General features: G+C 48.0%; 7 protein-coding genes across 7 annotated transcripts; 2 read left to right on the forward strand and 5 right to left on the reverse strand.

Annotated features, from left to right (window-relative positions):
* Nucleotides 1–295: 295 nt before the first annotated feature.
* N7525_011495 (mitochondrial 54S ribosomal protein bL32m) lies at nucleotides 296–738 on the reverse strand (the record flags this gene model as incomplete). The annotated part of the gene is made up of 2 exons (XM_002560514.1): nucleotides 296–333; nucleotides 402–738. 2 exons carry the CDS (start codon nucleotides 736–738, stop codon nucleotides 296–298), a joined length of 375 nt encoding a protein of 124 aa, XP_002560560.1.
* Nucleotides 739–1,025: 287 nt separating this feature from the next.
* aspD (septin aspD) lies at nucleotides 1,026–2,361 on the forward strand (the record flags this gene model as incomplete). Its single annotated transcript, XM_061215510.1, has 6 exons — nucleotides 1,026–1,164; nucleotides 1,226–1,354; nucleotides 1,410–1,491; nucleotides 1,546–1,683; nucleotides 1,755–1,968; nucleotides 2,023–2,361. The coding sequence occupies 6 exons, from the start codon at nucleotides 1,026–1,028 to the stop codon at nucleotides 2,359–2,361; spliced, it is 1,041 nt and encodes a 346-aa protein (XP_061068022.1).
* Nucleotides 2,362–2,745: 384 nt separating this feature from the next.
* Nucleotides 2,746–3,226, reverse strand: N7525_011497 (guanylate kinase; the record flags this gene model as incomplete). The annotated part of the gene is made up of 3 exons (XM_061215511.1): nucleotides 2,746–2,982; nucleotides 3,039–3,131; nucleotides 3,191–3,226. The coding sequence occupies 3 exons, from the start codon at nucleotides 3,224–3,226 to the stop codon at nucleotides 2,746–2,748; spliced, it is 366 nt and encodes a 121-aa protein (XP_061068023.1).
* Nucleotides 3,227–3,931: 705 nt separating this feature from the next.
* N7525_011498 (putative Golgi matrix protein) lies at nucleotides 3,932–5,831 on the reverse strand (the record flags this gene model as incomplete). Its single annotated transcript, XM_002560511.1, has 6 exons — nucleotides 3,932–4,173; nucleotides 4,237–4,343; nucleotides 4,403–5,118; nucleotides 5,172–5,591; nucleotides 5,647–5,750; nucleotides 5,798–5,831. The coding sequence occupies 6 exons, from the start codon at nucleotides 5,829–5,831 to the stop codon at nucleotides 3,932–3,934; spliced, it is 1,623 nt and encodes a 540-aa protein (XP_002560557.1).
* A 611-nt stretch (nucleotides 5,832–6,442) lies between these two features.
* Nucleotides 6,443–7,321, reverse strand: N7525_011499 (uncharacterized protein; the record flags this gene model as incomplete). The annotated part of the gene is made up of 4 exons (XM_061215512.1): nucleotides 6,443–6,843; nucleotides 6,905–7,065; nucleotides 7,154–7,193; nucleotides 7,249–7,321. The coding sequence occupies 4 exons, from the start codon at nucleotides 7,319–7,321 to the stop codon at nucleotides 6,443–6,445; spliced, it is 675 nt and encodes a 224-aa protein (XP_061068024.1).
* A 2,746-nt stretch (nucleotides 7,322–10,067) lies between these two features.
* N7525_011500 (uncharacterized protein) lies at nucleotides 10,068–10,370 on the forward strand (the record flags this gene model as incomplete). Its single annotated transcript, XM_002560509.1, has 1 exon — nucleotides 10,068–10,370. One exon carries the CDS (start codon nucleotides 10,068–10,070, stop codon nucleotides 10,368–10,370), a length of 303 nt encoding a protein of 100 aa, XP_002560555.1.
* A 1,722-nt stretch (nucleotides 10,371–12,092) lies between these two features.
* N7525_011501 (uncharacterized protein) lies at nucleotides 12,093–13,475 on the reverse strand (the record flags this gene model as incomplete). The annotated part of the gene is made up of 5 exons (XM_002560508.2): nucleotides 12,093–12,320; nucleotides 12,377–13,070; nucleotides 13,124–13,196; nucleotides 13,248–13,261; nucleotides 13,312–13,475. 5 exons carry the CDS (start codon nucleotides 13,473–13,475, stop codon nucleotides 12,093–12,095), a joined length of 1,173 nt encoding a protein of 390 aa, XP_002560554.2.
* Between the last annotated feature and the right edge of the window lie 4 nt (nucleotides 13,476–13,479).

Here is a 13,479-nt window from a genome sequence, read left to right on the forward strand (position 1 = left end):
ATCTGTATCGGCATAACTATAACATCGACAATCGTAGTCCATTTGCTCTTCAGATCTACATGGAAAGAGGTAAATTGAAAAAGATCACGTTCAAATTCGACCTACTAGGTCGAATTGTTATAAAGTCATATTGAAACATTTCCCCGCAAAACCCAGACGCCAGTTGCCATGCAGCATGTATCCACAACCAATTCTAGAAATACAATCTTTTTCTTTTTGGAGTTCGAGACTGGGATTTCAAGAACGTTGATCCTGATTCTCCAAAGACAAGCCCTCCTTTCTTTGCAGTGCTCTCTCATGCCATGTCCAAGGTCCTCCACGATTCCTTGATGTCTGTGGAATAGTCAGCTTTTCTGCAATAACCATAATCCATATGTATCCAGCTTGGACTCAAATCCTACCTTTAACACAGTTCGGGCAGAGAAGATGGGCACGCTTGATCTGGCCACAGCCCGGGCATTTATTAAGACTCTTCACGTCTTTGAGGGCCTTGCCGGCCATTTGTCGGTGACGCTTCTTCATGTGGGAGGTCTTCTTCTTAGGAACGGCGCGCAGAACGGAATCCCAAAGATCTGACAGCAGGGATGGGATATTGAGGGAGATTGAAACCGGTTGTAAGAATCTGGTCGCGATGGGTGTGATCGGGGGGAACCGAGCGAGTCGGGGGAATTGGAGTGACTCGGAAAGAAGGGAGCGCGACATGGTTGCCGGAGCGAAAGGGAGGAGGCGCAATGCCATAGTGGAGATCGTTTCGAGCAGGAAAAAGAAAGGGTGTGGTTAAAACCGGTAGAGCTATCAACAACCTTGGGAAGGTCTGGAAGCAAAAGAGGGAAGATTGGTGGTTTTCTCGTGGGGAGACACTAGTCCGAATTAGGCATAGCCCACCCCTGAGTTCGGAAAGAGGACGATAATAAGGGGTGCTCTTGCTTCAACATACCCTAGGTACTTCTCTTCTCTCCGGGTCTTTTTTTTGGGATTACAGGGCTTCTGTTACTGTTTCCTTCTTAATCTCTCCTCCATTCATAATGGCCGCCGCTACCACCGCAGCTCAGGCTCAACAGCCCACTGTTTTCCCCCATAGCCATGTCGGTTTTGACAGCATTACCTCGCAAATCGAGCGCAAGCTGTTGAAGCGTGGCTTCCAGTTCAATGTTATGTGTGTCGGTATGTGTTGGGCAATACCTCTGTAGGTCTAAAAGCCTCAGCTAATGCTCTCACGCGTTAGGCCAAACTGGTCTTGGAAAATCGACTCTGATCAACACTATCTTCGCATCCCACCTGATTGACTCCAAGGGCCGTCTGACGCCCTCTGAGCCCGTTCGCTCCACCACCGAGATCAAGACGGAGTCGCACAGTACGTTTATTATCGGGAACTTGCTCTCGAGGCGGAATAGCTGACGAGTGCCTAGTTATTGAGGAGAACGGCGTTCGTCTCCGCTTGAACATTGTCGACACACCTGGTTACGGTGACCAGGTCAACAACGACCGATGGTAATTGGAGCCCCATCACACTGCAGCTACTAGATCTAAGCTAATCATGATCAGCTGGGACCCAATTGTCAAGTACATCAAGGATCAGCACTCAGCATACCTCCGCAAGGAACTCACCGCTCAGCGTGAGCGTTACATCCAAGATACTCGCGTTCACTGCTGCTTGTTCTTCATCCAGCCCTCCGGCCATGCGTGAGTTTGCCCCGCCCATTCCTTGGCTTCCTTGGGGAGCTCCTGTGGACTGACCCATTGACCCCACATAGCCTCAAGCCCATCGATATCGTTGTTCTGAAGAAGCTGTCCGATGTCGTCAACGTTGTTCCCGTTATTGCCAAGTCCGACTCTCTCACCCTCGAAGAGCGTCAGGCGTTCAAGGAGCGCATCAAGGAGGAGTTCTCCTTCCACAACCTGAAGATGTACCCTTACGATAATGACGAGCTCGATGATGAGGAGCGTGCTATCAACGCCCAGATTAAGGTATGCTTTACCTAGGCAGAGCTGCGATAACTCGATATTAACCTCTAGCTACAGGACATCATTCCTTTCTCCGTTGTCGGCAGTGAGAAGACCATTGTTGTCAACGGCAAGCAAGTTCGCGGCCGCCAGAACCGCTGGGGTGTTATCAACGTCGAGGATGAGAACCACTGTGAATTCGTCTACCTGCGCAATTTCCTGACCCGCACCCACCTTCAGGATCTGGTCGAGACTACCAGCCAGATCCACTACGAGACCTTCCGTGCCAAGCAGCTGCTTGCCCTGAAGGAAAGCAGCGCTGCCGGTGGCCACACCGGTGGCAGCCGGCCCATCAGCCCCTCCGCGGACCGTGAGCTGAGCCGCAACTCCCAGCGCGCAGCCATGAACGGATACTAAACTCTGTAATCTTTCATTTCTGATGCGAGCGCTGTGACCGTTGCGCGACGGCCCTCTCCGAAAACTTACTGTCCTCTTTTGACGCCAGCAGGCCCTTGCAGATATCCCATTTCCCCTTTCTTTTGCGTTTGTTTTTTCTTGTTTGTATCCTAAATCCCATCTTGTGTCTTCTCGGAAGAACCATCGAGCTTGTATTGCCGGGGGAAAAGAGAATTGGCACTTCAGTGCTCGTGCCATCTCTGGTGCTTTCCATGTACTTAGTTTTCTTAATTAACTTGACGAGAGAAACTTTTATTCTTGGATTGAAAGATGCCAAAAGGGCAGTTGCCTCGCTGGTTATGACATCAACTAAATCGCATTTCCTATGCGTAATGTAGTAGTATACTATTGCGCAGCACCGAACTTACCACCGTCAACAACCCAATCCCGCAATTCAGCATACGCTTTCTCTAGATCGTCGTTAACCACAATCTTATCGTGAGCCGCGGGTTGGTTTGCATACTCAAGCTCGTTGCGAGCTTGAGTAAGTCTTCTCTGTAGAGATTCTTCGGTCTCAGTGCCACGACCACGGAGGCGCTGCTCCAGCACCTCGAGAGAAGGCGGCGCAAGGAACAAGAAACGCTACAAATCATTAGTAAAGAAACTCTCCCATTATCGGATTTCCTAGGACACTTTACCGCATTAAGATCCGTCCGCTTCACCTGCTTGACTCCTTCCATCTCAATGTCCAGTATGCAGATACGCTTCTTCTCGGCAATGTTCTTGACAGCCTGGACCGACGTCCCATAGAAATTCCCGCCAAATTGAGCTGCTCTACCGGTTAACGGACGCCCGACTTCTTATAGCTAGCAGTGTAACCAACCATGTTCAATAAACCCGTTCTTAGCCACTAGGTCGAGGAAAGCGTCTTTTGTGACGAAGTTATATTCACGGCCATCTTGCTCGCCAGGTCTCGGGGATCGTGTAGTTTCTATTCAGGGAAACGTGTGAGCAAAGTCGTTTGCGAATTCGTTCCGCTCCCCTTGTCGCTTGTATTGGCACTGACCCGAGATAGAGAATCCAAACGTATCAGGATACTCGGAGAACAACCTCTTGAGCAGAGTCGACTTTCCAGTCCCCGATGGGCCTGAAATCACAATAGGGCGGTATGCTTTAATATAGAAGTAGTCTTGTCAATATGTCTGCCTCGCACGGTGGGGTTATGTTCTGCCATGAAGCATTCTTTACTTACCGGAAGCCATTGTATATGCAGAGTGAGTCGCACGAATAAATGGCTTGTAGAACGCTGAGAAGGCACGGAAAGAGAGTGGCATATAAGGATAATTAAAAAGAAAGAAAAAAAGAATAGATCGATTAATTTAACTGACGGCTTCGTTCCGCCCAAATACAGCTTAGCTTATTTATGAAGGCGGAAATCACCTGATTGGCTGTTTCTTGGCGCTTCCGATCATATATAGGTAGGTAGGTATAGATGTATACTTGCTATACATACATGCAAGGCAATAATTGAAGATAAAAAGGACCATATTCTATGACTTTCTCTGCTTTATACATACCATTTCTGCTCTTATTATTTGGGAGGCCCTTGCTGGCTTCCTCGTCGCGATGAACTCATATTACCCACCTCCGCTTCCTGCTCCAGGAAATTAGACCATAGTTCGGCTAGTGTTTCCTTGCTAGAGGCACCATTGTCCATAAACTCCGTTGCCAGATTGGGCGTGCTCGGGGTGCGGAGGGGAGTGCCAGGGACTCGGAGCTTCCCGGGCATACTCGAAGTCCCTGGGCGGGCAAGGCCTGCCTGTTCACGTTGCTCTGTTTTGAATAAATCAGATGGGCTCCATAAATTCGGCGTTTGCAAGTTTTGTAGTTACTCACCATCGTTCCAGCCTAGGAGGGCAGCAATCAGTTGCAATATTTGGAATTTCTTCGGATCAGATCGGTCTAAAGCAAGGAAGTGCAGGAAATGGTTGGTGACAATATGCCTGTATATGAAGTCAGCATGTAATCGAGGTGGCTTGAGGTAATAAGGACGCAGGTATACCTGTCAACATTATCCTCCGGCTTTCCTTTCTTGAGGAATCGTAGGGCTTTCGTCAGATGGTCATTCAACGTGACTGCCTCATGCCGTAGCTTGCCAATGAGAAGGTTCTTCTCTTTGACCTCTTTCTCAAATGGTCGGACTCGCTCAATCTCTTCTTTCGCATTCTGGAGAGCCTTATCGGCGTCAGTGGCCTGCTTCTGTGCTTCCCGCAGAGAGCGTCTGAGGTTCTCGAGTTGAGAATCAGAGCTCTCCACAAGCTCTCGCAGCTCTTGCTTTCGCGCCAATTGAATTTCCTGCAAAGCCCGCTGAAGGCCGTCAACTGTTGACTGTTGGGTGTCACGTTCATGGGTGGCCCGTTCATAACCATCTCTTAGACTGCTAAGCTGCTCCTCCAGATCCGCGACTTTCTCGTTCAAGTTCTCCCGGATAGATCGTTCCTCCATGGCAAGAATTTCCCAATTATGCATAGCCTCCTTCGCTTGCTCAAACTCCGACTGAAGGTACGACTCTTGCTCGAGCAATTCTTCCTTCTCCTTCAACCAATTCTGTTGGGATAAGTTTGTCCGGTCCCGAAGAGTAGACAGTTCCTTCTCTTTCTCTGCTGAGTCCTCCGATAGTTCTATCAGCTGGGTGGACTTTGAATTGAGCTCATCCTTCAAGTTGTTGTTCTCATCTTCGAGGTCTTCGATTTGTGATCGCGCTAGGGCCAATTCCTCCTGTAGGTCAAGATTAGCCAAATATTACGAGTCGTGAATTCTGATCCACGCACAGCATCCTCTTTGAGCCGCTCCCCTAATTGCGATTTGATGGTGTTGACTCGTTCCAGGAGCATCTGAAACTGCGTTTCCGCCTGCTCCTTTTTGTTTTCCGCGTCGTCCAATTTCTGCTGCAGGGCCTCCATGTCTGCGGTGTGCTTGGACTGAATCTCTTCCAATGATTTTCGCATGTCGGCTACTTCGGCGCGTAACGAGTCGCGATCTCGGACAAGTGCATCGAATCGGTCCTTTGGCTCGGTGCCATCGGAAGCAGGATCGGAATGGATATCGGTTCCTGAGGGGACATCGCTAGTAGCCACGGGCCCCTGGTTATTCACAGACCGATCTGGTAGACTGCCATCTATCGTGTTAAGCTTGGCGCCGTTGGATTCTGGCACTTGTATGGGGTCCTCGTTGGCATCATGGGGCTCGTTCTTGTGAGGTCTCAGCAAAGGTGCAATGAGAATTAAGGGGAAGTTCACCACATACATCTGTGTCATCGTGATCGCCTGGCGCATCCTCTGCATGCTCGTCGGCCTTGGAGTCGGCTTTGGCTTTTGCGGCCTTCTTCTTGTTCTTCTTGGACTTTGCGCCTTTGCGGGGGTCAGTGTGTTCCAATCCATAAAAGGGATGCCCTTACTTGGTGTAGCAGACGGTGGATTTCCCTCACTCATGCTGTGTGGTGTTTGGAAAGAACTTTGGGGGAAGATGGTGAATTCCTAAGGTTACAAAATACAGGGTAAGCTGTCAACACGGCTAGCGCCCTTTCCGCCCTCCAGGGCTATGCCTAGATGATTAATCTATCTCCATTACGACCACTTCTCCAGGTCTTTTCCATTCTATTTGCACTTTTAGCTCTATCCTTATTTGACCAGCATCTACCTCGATATCTTTGGGTCTTTTATCGTTCTGTACTTATGCGTATGGGGCACACTGCGGGCCTGTACAATTATAGTTCCCCCATTGTATGCCAAGCGAATTCGCCTATGGTGTATGTCCACTGGAAAAGAACCCTACGAATCTTATGACATTATGTAGGATATCGATAGTTAGTAAACTCCTTTCCCTATCTCACTATATCTTATTGTATATGGTCTAAGTGAATAATAAAAAGCGGTATGAAGAGGGATAAGGCATAGGAGCAAGACTGCTTTCTTGTACTCATATCAATTGCCTTCCGTAATATGCGAACGCAGAATGTAGAGGGTATAATTTTCACTTCGCTGTTCAAGGTGACACGTAGGCAAAGGTTCTATCTTCGGGGGAAGACTGTAATGCGCATGCATCACATGAAGTCGTCGAGGAAATCCTCGTCACGGTCCTGGTTGTTGCTGGCCTCCATATTCTCTTCCGTGAACATATCATCATATGCATGATTCTTCTGCCACTTGAGCTGTTCATACTCTTGCTGCTTCTTCTTTTCCTTCGCACGCTGTTCATCTCGGGCCTTGCGGTCACTGCGCTGCTTCTTCTTCATGTCCTCTTCCTTCTCGGCTCGGAGATCGGGGAATTTCTCGACTCGGGTCTTGTTCAACCGGTTGACAATTGGGTTCTCGCGCTGCTTAACATAGATCTTGCGGACCAGCTTGTGATTATGGAATGTGACTTGACCGGCCGCCATTGACCCGTCTTTCTTCAGGTTTGACCATGGTGTGTAGATGATGGTGATATTATCCTTCTTGTTCCCTTTATATGGAAGTCAGTCTTCCACCGATACCAAATGCTTGGATACATGTCGAGGACTGACCTTCAATGGAGTTCGCCTTGGTGAGTTGAGCGCAGTCCTCTAGAAGCGGTTGGGCGATGTTGTCCCACGTTTCGCCTTCTCGAAGTCGTACATAGACGTGTGCACTTGACAGATTGTCGACGTGGAACTGCAAGTGTATAGAGGTGTTAGGGCAGTTGGCGCTGTCGCAAGTCGGAGGGGGAAAGACTGACCCTGTTGCGCAAGAGTATCAGTCCCAAAGTTCTGCAAGTATATACGGGGGAAACATACCAGACATCATTGTCCAATCCATATTTTATGAGATCCTCGTCTGACGGTATTGTTAGAAAGGTTATTCCCCTAGGATGACCAAGTCGGTGGCATACTCTCGAATTTGTCCTTGCCGACATAAATAAAGGCGGAAGGTTCGACGACCGTCGACGTGAAATAGAAAACCATAGCAGCAAAATCCGAGTTTTGTTCTATTCAAACAATCTTAAGCAAATCGGGTTGTCACAATTCGTGATCGGCGCACATCAAAAGCTGAAATGGCTGGCGGGGGAATCTTTATCTGACTATCTATGGCTTAGTCAGCGGTATAGATCTCGAAGCCGGAGAGATCCATGGATGTCCTATTCGTCCTCGAAATGTCGAGGATTGAACTTGGGAAATTTTTATTGCCAATTCCTAGTCTAGTCAAATGAGCTTGACGTTTTATGTTGATATAATATAGAAACACCTGCATCCGGGCACTACAAGTGTAGTTATCGTTCGTATAAAAAAGTAAAGGAAAGAGACCGAGTAGTTATGTTGTAACACTGTCTAGACATACGGGAGCAAGATGAGTAAAAAAGGGGCCCAAGTGCGAGGATTTATAATTGATATAAGAACTATAGAACATTAAGGATAGTACGTAAGAGAGACCCCAAGGGTTGTTCATCAGTGTCAAGCAACAATCAAAGGCAAAGGATGGACCTGAGCCATTGAATGTAAAACATAGGATACTGCTACATTCCCAGGTTGGCTTCAGTGGTGAATATCGCCATTCAAAAGCAATTGGCGCAATTGATCAATAAGAACATTGCGTGTTAGGATAGTTCATTCTCTCTGCAAATAGACAGATCGGAAAGGTAATGGTGCCTGCCACCAGTGGCTTAGAAAAGTCACACTGGTCACACTGCTTATTCTGTCTGAAAGACAGGATGGAGTGGTACCTCAGGGTTCATATAGGCTATAAGATTCACCATCCCGGGTTAGTGTTCGGGATCCTGCTCCCCTATCTCCAGATTGTCAGCTAACGAAGTCGTGCCACATCTTCATGAATACCGCGTTGTGCCGGCTGTTTTAGCTCGGACAATGTGATCTCGAAATTTGAGGATACAAAATGCAGGCCTGAAACTTCACAGCGACTTCCAATCTGCATCTGACGCAGTATGTGGCACGATTGTTGCATTTAGGGAAATTCCTGCAATGTAATCCAAGCTTGCTAGTACAGGTCTTGCATTCCATAAATTGCCGTTCTGGTCCAAACCCCAGAGCTGTATAGAGTGAGAGAGAGAAAAGCAAGAAGAAGTTGAGAAGTAAAGGAGAGGGAGAAACCGGACATTTAAAGTTGCGGGACCGTTCCAGGCACAAAGGCGAAAGGCACAAAAACACTTTTTTCTTCTTTTTGTCTCTCTCTCTCTCTCTCTCTCCCTCTCTGGAACACATCTGAGGATTCTGAACTTGACATCCTCTGGAAATTTGATGTTTTGATCCATCTGAATCTGGTCCAATTACGGTTCTTAGGGCTCTATAACTATTCGGCAAAGGGCCTCATTCAAGAAGCAATGGAATTAAGTGCGTCATTTGATGTTGACGCGTTGCCTCTATCGAAAGGGGTAAACAGACAAACCAGAGAATATATGGGAAAGAAAAGAAAAGAGGAAAAAAAAAAACCAAAAAAAAAAAAATTCCCCCAAAAGGCGAACGCCTGAATACCTCGGGATTCATACAGAATGTGATTATGTGACCGGACTGCATCGGACAGCCCTGGAGCATACCCGGCAATTTTAATATTCCGAGAAGCACGTCGTTTTGGTTTCGGGCGAACCCCTGGAACAGTTAACTATGAGAAAAAGAAAAAAGAAAGAGAACTGTGTGATGTCTCGGCCATTGAATGGTGGGATCGAGGCCATTTCACCATAAATCGAAAGCATGAATCATGTGTGAGTGAGTGATCTGGAAAGGAACACGCTAACGCAGTGTTTATACTATATCAGACTCAATGATTGGAATGTTTCGGGGATCCAAGGCCCACGAGCCTCAAAGGACCGCAAGGACCGCAAGGACCGCATCCGCAAGGACCACAAAGGACCACAAAGGACCAGGACTCCACTTAACTGATGCACCGGACATTGCTCTGGGGCCATGAATGGACCTTTCCTCCGACCGCAATTGGTTCCTCAGAGTCGACGGCTTTAAGCGACCTTGACCCTTGAACCCTATAACTCATTGACGAATCACCGGGCCGTTCAAAACGGTTTCCGCCGTCTCCACCGTCTCATCTGGTTCCCAGACGGCTTAGTTTGATGCTAGCCCGGAGCATGTCATTAAAATTGCCCGAGAAAACCGTTATGCCAAGGGAGAGGCGGCGCAATCCCGACAAACTACACCCTGGCCTTATGGATTATGTGTCTTTCCAGGTCTCAACGGTGGTCCCATCCCAAGTCTCTCCTCTACTCCGTAGAGAACATATCCACTGTGGACTATCTTTCCGCTTTGAACCTCTTGAAACTCCCAATTTCGGAATGAAGTCCGACCTGTTCCTGAACGTCCCACAGCTTATAGGTCAACTAATTCCTCTGCATTTACTTTTTTATCGAATGTCACACTTCTGGACATAGCATTTCGGGGTCATTGGCCCGGTTTTCCCCTCCCTCTCCCGTTACTCCACACCTGTTCCCATTTAATGAAAAAGGAAGGAAAAAAAAAAAAAAAACATTGGATTTTCTTGTTTGGCCTTATGCACAGTCTCATCTCTTCCGCATTCTACTTGGCCTGAAACCCTTTTCGCTTGTGTCGAGCCCTCGCGGCGCACTTCTTCCTTTTTCTCCCAAGCTTTCCCCTCCAAAAAAAAAAAAACATCTTGAAAAAAACTCCCCTCACCAACAACTACCAAAACCAGCACACCCCAGCTGAACACCTAAACTCCCTCTCCAACGATATGCCCAACCTTCCTCTATCTAGAAGCTGGCCGGAAATACGACAGGCCCTAGAACACGCTCGAGAATGTGAAGATGGCCCCGTGAATGCCCAATCTGCCGCCGTCTTGGAGGCTGCCATTACCGAACTCTGGAATCGCATCCAGGCCCAACCAGAGAGCTATGTGCTCACGCCAGACGAGTTCGCCCTGTTTAATTACTTCCTTGCTACCCGCTACCGTGGCTCGACCGTCGCCCAGAGGGCCGTAGCCCGTTTCTGGAACAGTTACCAGAAAACCACGAATTGCGATGGCGTGTCCAACTAGCTACGCCGAAATTGCCTGTCTATCGGAACACGTTTACACTGGCCAAGGGGGGTCTTCCATTTTCTTTTCCGGGGTTCCACATGATGTCTCTGGAACTTGCGCGGTACAGGGACCGGGTGTGGGGTTCGAAGATGCCCAATGTCCTACATCACGGGACCCATTACCGTCCTCCATCTCACCCTACTTGCATAGCACTTGTGCTGATGCTGGTTCTGGTTCTGGTTCTGGTATCCCATGGCACCGGTTCCAGCTTCGAACCAAAAACTAGAGCCATAACCAGAATCTGATCCTGGGACATACCGCCTCATTTCCTTCCCATGTGAAATCTGCACGAAGATCAACACGGTTGTTCTACAGTCCGTGCAAGGCAACAGGCGATGGGCTCGTGAGTTGCCTTAAGGGGTTTCATTGGGATTTAGATCCAATCCAAGTGACTTGAATATACAGCAAATCCAGAAGATCGAAGGATTTTCCTGGTATCACACCCTCGATTCTAGAGAAAATGGTGTGATGGCATGCATGTATGCCTTGCTGTTGTTTCCACTTTTTTCCTCGTGCCTTTGCCTTGTACAGGGAACAAATATGGCCCCCCCCTGTCTTGATTGGGACACAATACATGCGTCGGGCTTCTACTCCAAAGGAGGGGAAAGTCAATATGGAGAAGTTGTTAGGCTAAAAACAACATTTGAAAATATATATATAATTTAGTATAAGTTAGTAAGAAGAATTATTGAAAGTTAAGAAGAGACGTTATATTCCAGTATCTACTATGTATTAATATTAATGCCTTGGTCTTGGTGCTATCTATATATCTCCTTCTTTAACTGTCAGTCTTCTTTTTTCCTATCTTTTCTTTTTCTGGTTTATTTATTTCTTTCTTTTCTCTAGATATTAATTTTTGTCAACGGGTATGCGACCTTACTAGCCGCAGCCAATTCCCCGGCACTAATCTCTGCGAGTCATTCGTTAGTGTCTATGGTCTATTAATATTATCCCATATAAATATACCCCTATCTTCAAACCCTTTTGGTAAGGAATAGATAAATACATTCAATGGTATACGCAGGAAATAGGAAACATCGACATGGTATAGTATATGTAACTACCATGATTCTCCGAGTACGTCTTATCTTATTCTTTTCCGCATCATATCACTTTGCTTCGGAGGATCCTCGGGCACATCTCCACTTGGTTGAAGAGCAGACTTCTCGGCTACTTGCGCATCTACATCCGTGAAACCGTGCAGGAGAACTCAATTTATTCATATACGATGCAGGTGGATAGTTCTCTGCGTTTTATGTTTCTCGTACCCGCAACGCTAATGCTGTGCCCCAAAGAGTAATTGCCCATTTCCGCGCCCCCCCGCCTGTCAGATTTTTGGTGAGTGTGCCTCAGTATAGGGAGTTATCGGCACATGAGAAGCTGCCTCCCCCAACACCCTCGCGAAGGTTGTGAAAGATCGACCGAATAGACGAATACAACCCGACAATGCACTGGTAGCGTGGGTTAATTCAATCCAGCGAATTACAGTGGAACACAACTCACAATGACAAATCCCAGAAACACCAGAAAGATATTGAAGCCGAACAACACTCTCTGTCGCCAGGTCAGGAACCAACAACTTCGGTTCAAGTAGAGCCAAAACAGCCCTGGTAGCCCGAATGAAAACCAACTAGCAAATAAGGAACTCTAGTAGGAATAATTAGTACTCGCGGGTCGGGATCAAGGCCAGATAGGGTAGCTAGTACACACCGCAAGCCCCAGCACATCGTTGAAAACCGGTATTCCCTCCGCGATGATCCACGACAAGATCCAAAGCGCCGCACATATCGCGGCCCACAGTAACCGCGCCAGGAATGATCGGCTATGCATCGAGTTCGTTCCCCGGAAGACACGAACGTAGATGAACTTGACGGCAACATGCGCATTCACCACGCCCCCGATCACAATCTATGAAGTGGTTAAGCTCATACCCGAAGAAGTCCACAGGGGGAAGAGGAACGTACCGTAGGTATTGCGATTGCGTAGGAAATCTTGCGAAACAATTGTCCAGCAGAATTGAGAGCGGGCGAGTTGACAGTCGGCCCAATATAGGCATATATCACAATGGCAGCCACCGTATATAAGACCATTTCACTCATCTGCAGAAGTGCCAGGGCCTTCGGGAAGTCCCTGAGCTCTCTGAGCTCAGAGAAAAGGGTAAAGAAAGCAACATGTCCTGCGTACGCGAAGATGATATTTGCAATAGCAAGGCACGCATCATGCACTTTGGGCGAAGGCGAAAAGGCCGAGACATGCACTGGCCCTTCTTTGACAAGGGTGACCCCAATCATACCTGTGAGAACAGCTCCGACGATACTCACGAAACTCACGGAGGAGATGTGAGAAAGCCTCTCAAGTCGCCGTGGAAGGGTCAACATAAACGAGGCGAGTAAACCGACAACCGAAAATATGATGGTGCAAGAGGAATGCTCAGTGAGGACGTTCATCATGATCGAAAAAGTGAGGACATGGCTCCCCATCACCAACACGAAAAAGACGAGCTGGGCCACGTCCAGTGTACTCCGTCCGATCTTTCCCATCAAAATATCCCCAGCATCAGCCATGCTGTGCACTCGAACATGGCGGCATTTGAATTGTCCAATAGTATACGCAGTATACGTCGAGATTGTCCCGACCCCAAGGATGGTTAGGATGCCGCTGAACAGGAAAGTTAGCTCAGCCTTTGCAGGTCGACGAAGAGGAGATCGTACGGAATAAGACCTAGCACTGCAAGCGCTTTGGGCAGCGCGAGGATACCAAGCGAGATGGTTTCTGCGATCATGACTGATCGGGTCTGTTAGAGAATGCTGGACAATATACAAGACATAGACTTACTCATACCGGCTTGCCTGTTGAAAAGATGAGCTTCGCTCTACCTGTGGAAAAGAGAAACACTCACCACCACGCCATGGTCTTGTACTTCACGCCAGCTTGGCTTTCATCTCCGAAGGGATCCTGTTCCTCCAACTCTGGCTTTGGTAAGACGGACTCTTTATCCGGATCCAGCTTTTGCTTCACAAAGCTCAGCGGTTGGGAATCGATCTCACACTGATTGGGGTTCATGGTG

Source organism: Penicillium rubens, assembly GCF_028828025.1.
Source record: "Penicillium rubens strain IBT 27055 chromosome Unknown utg000004l_segment0_segment0, whole genome shotgun sequence".
NCBI classification, from domain to species: Eukaryota; Fungi; Ascomycota; class Eurotiomycetes; order Eurotiales; family Aspergillaceae; genus Penicillium; species Penicillium rubens.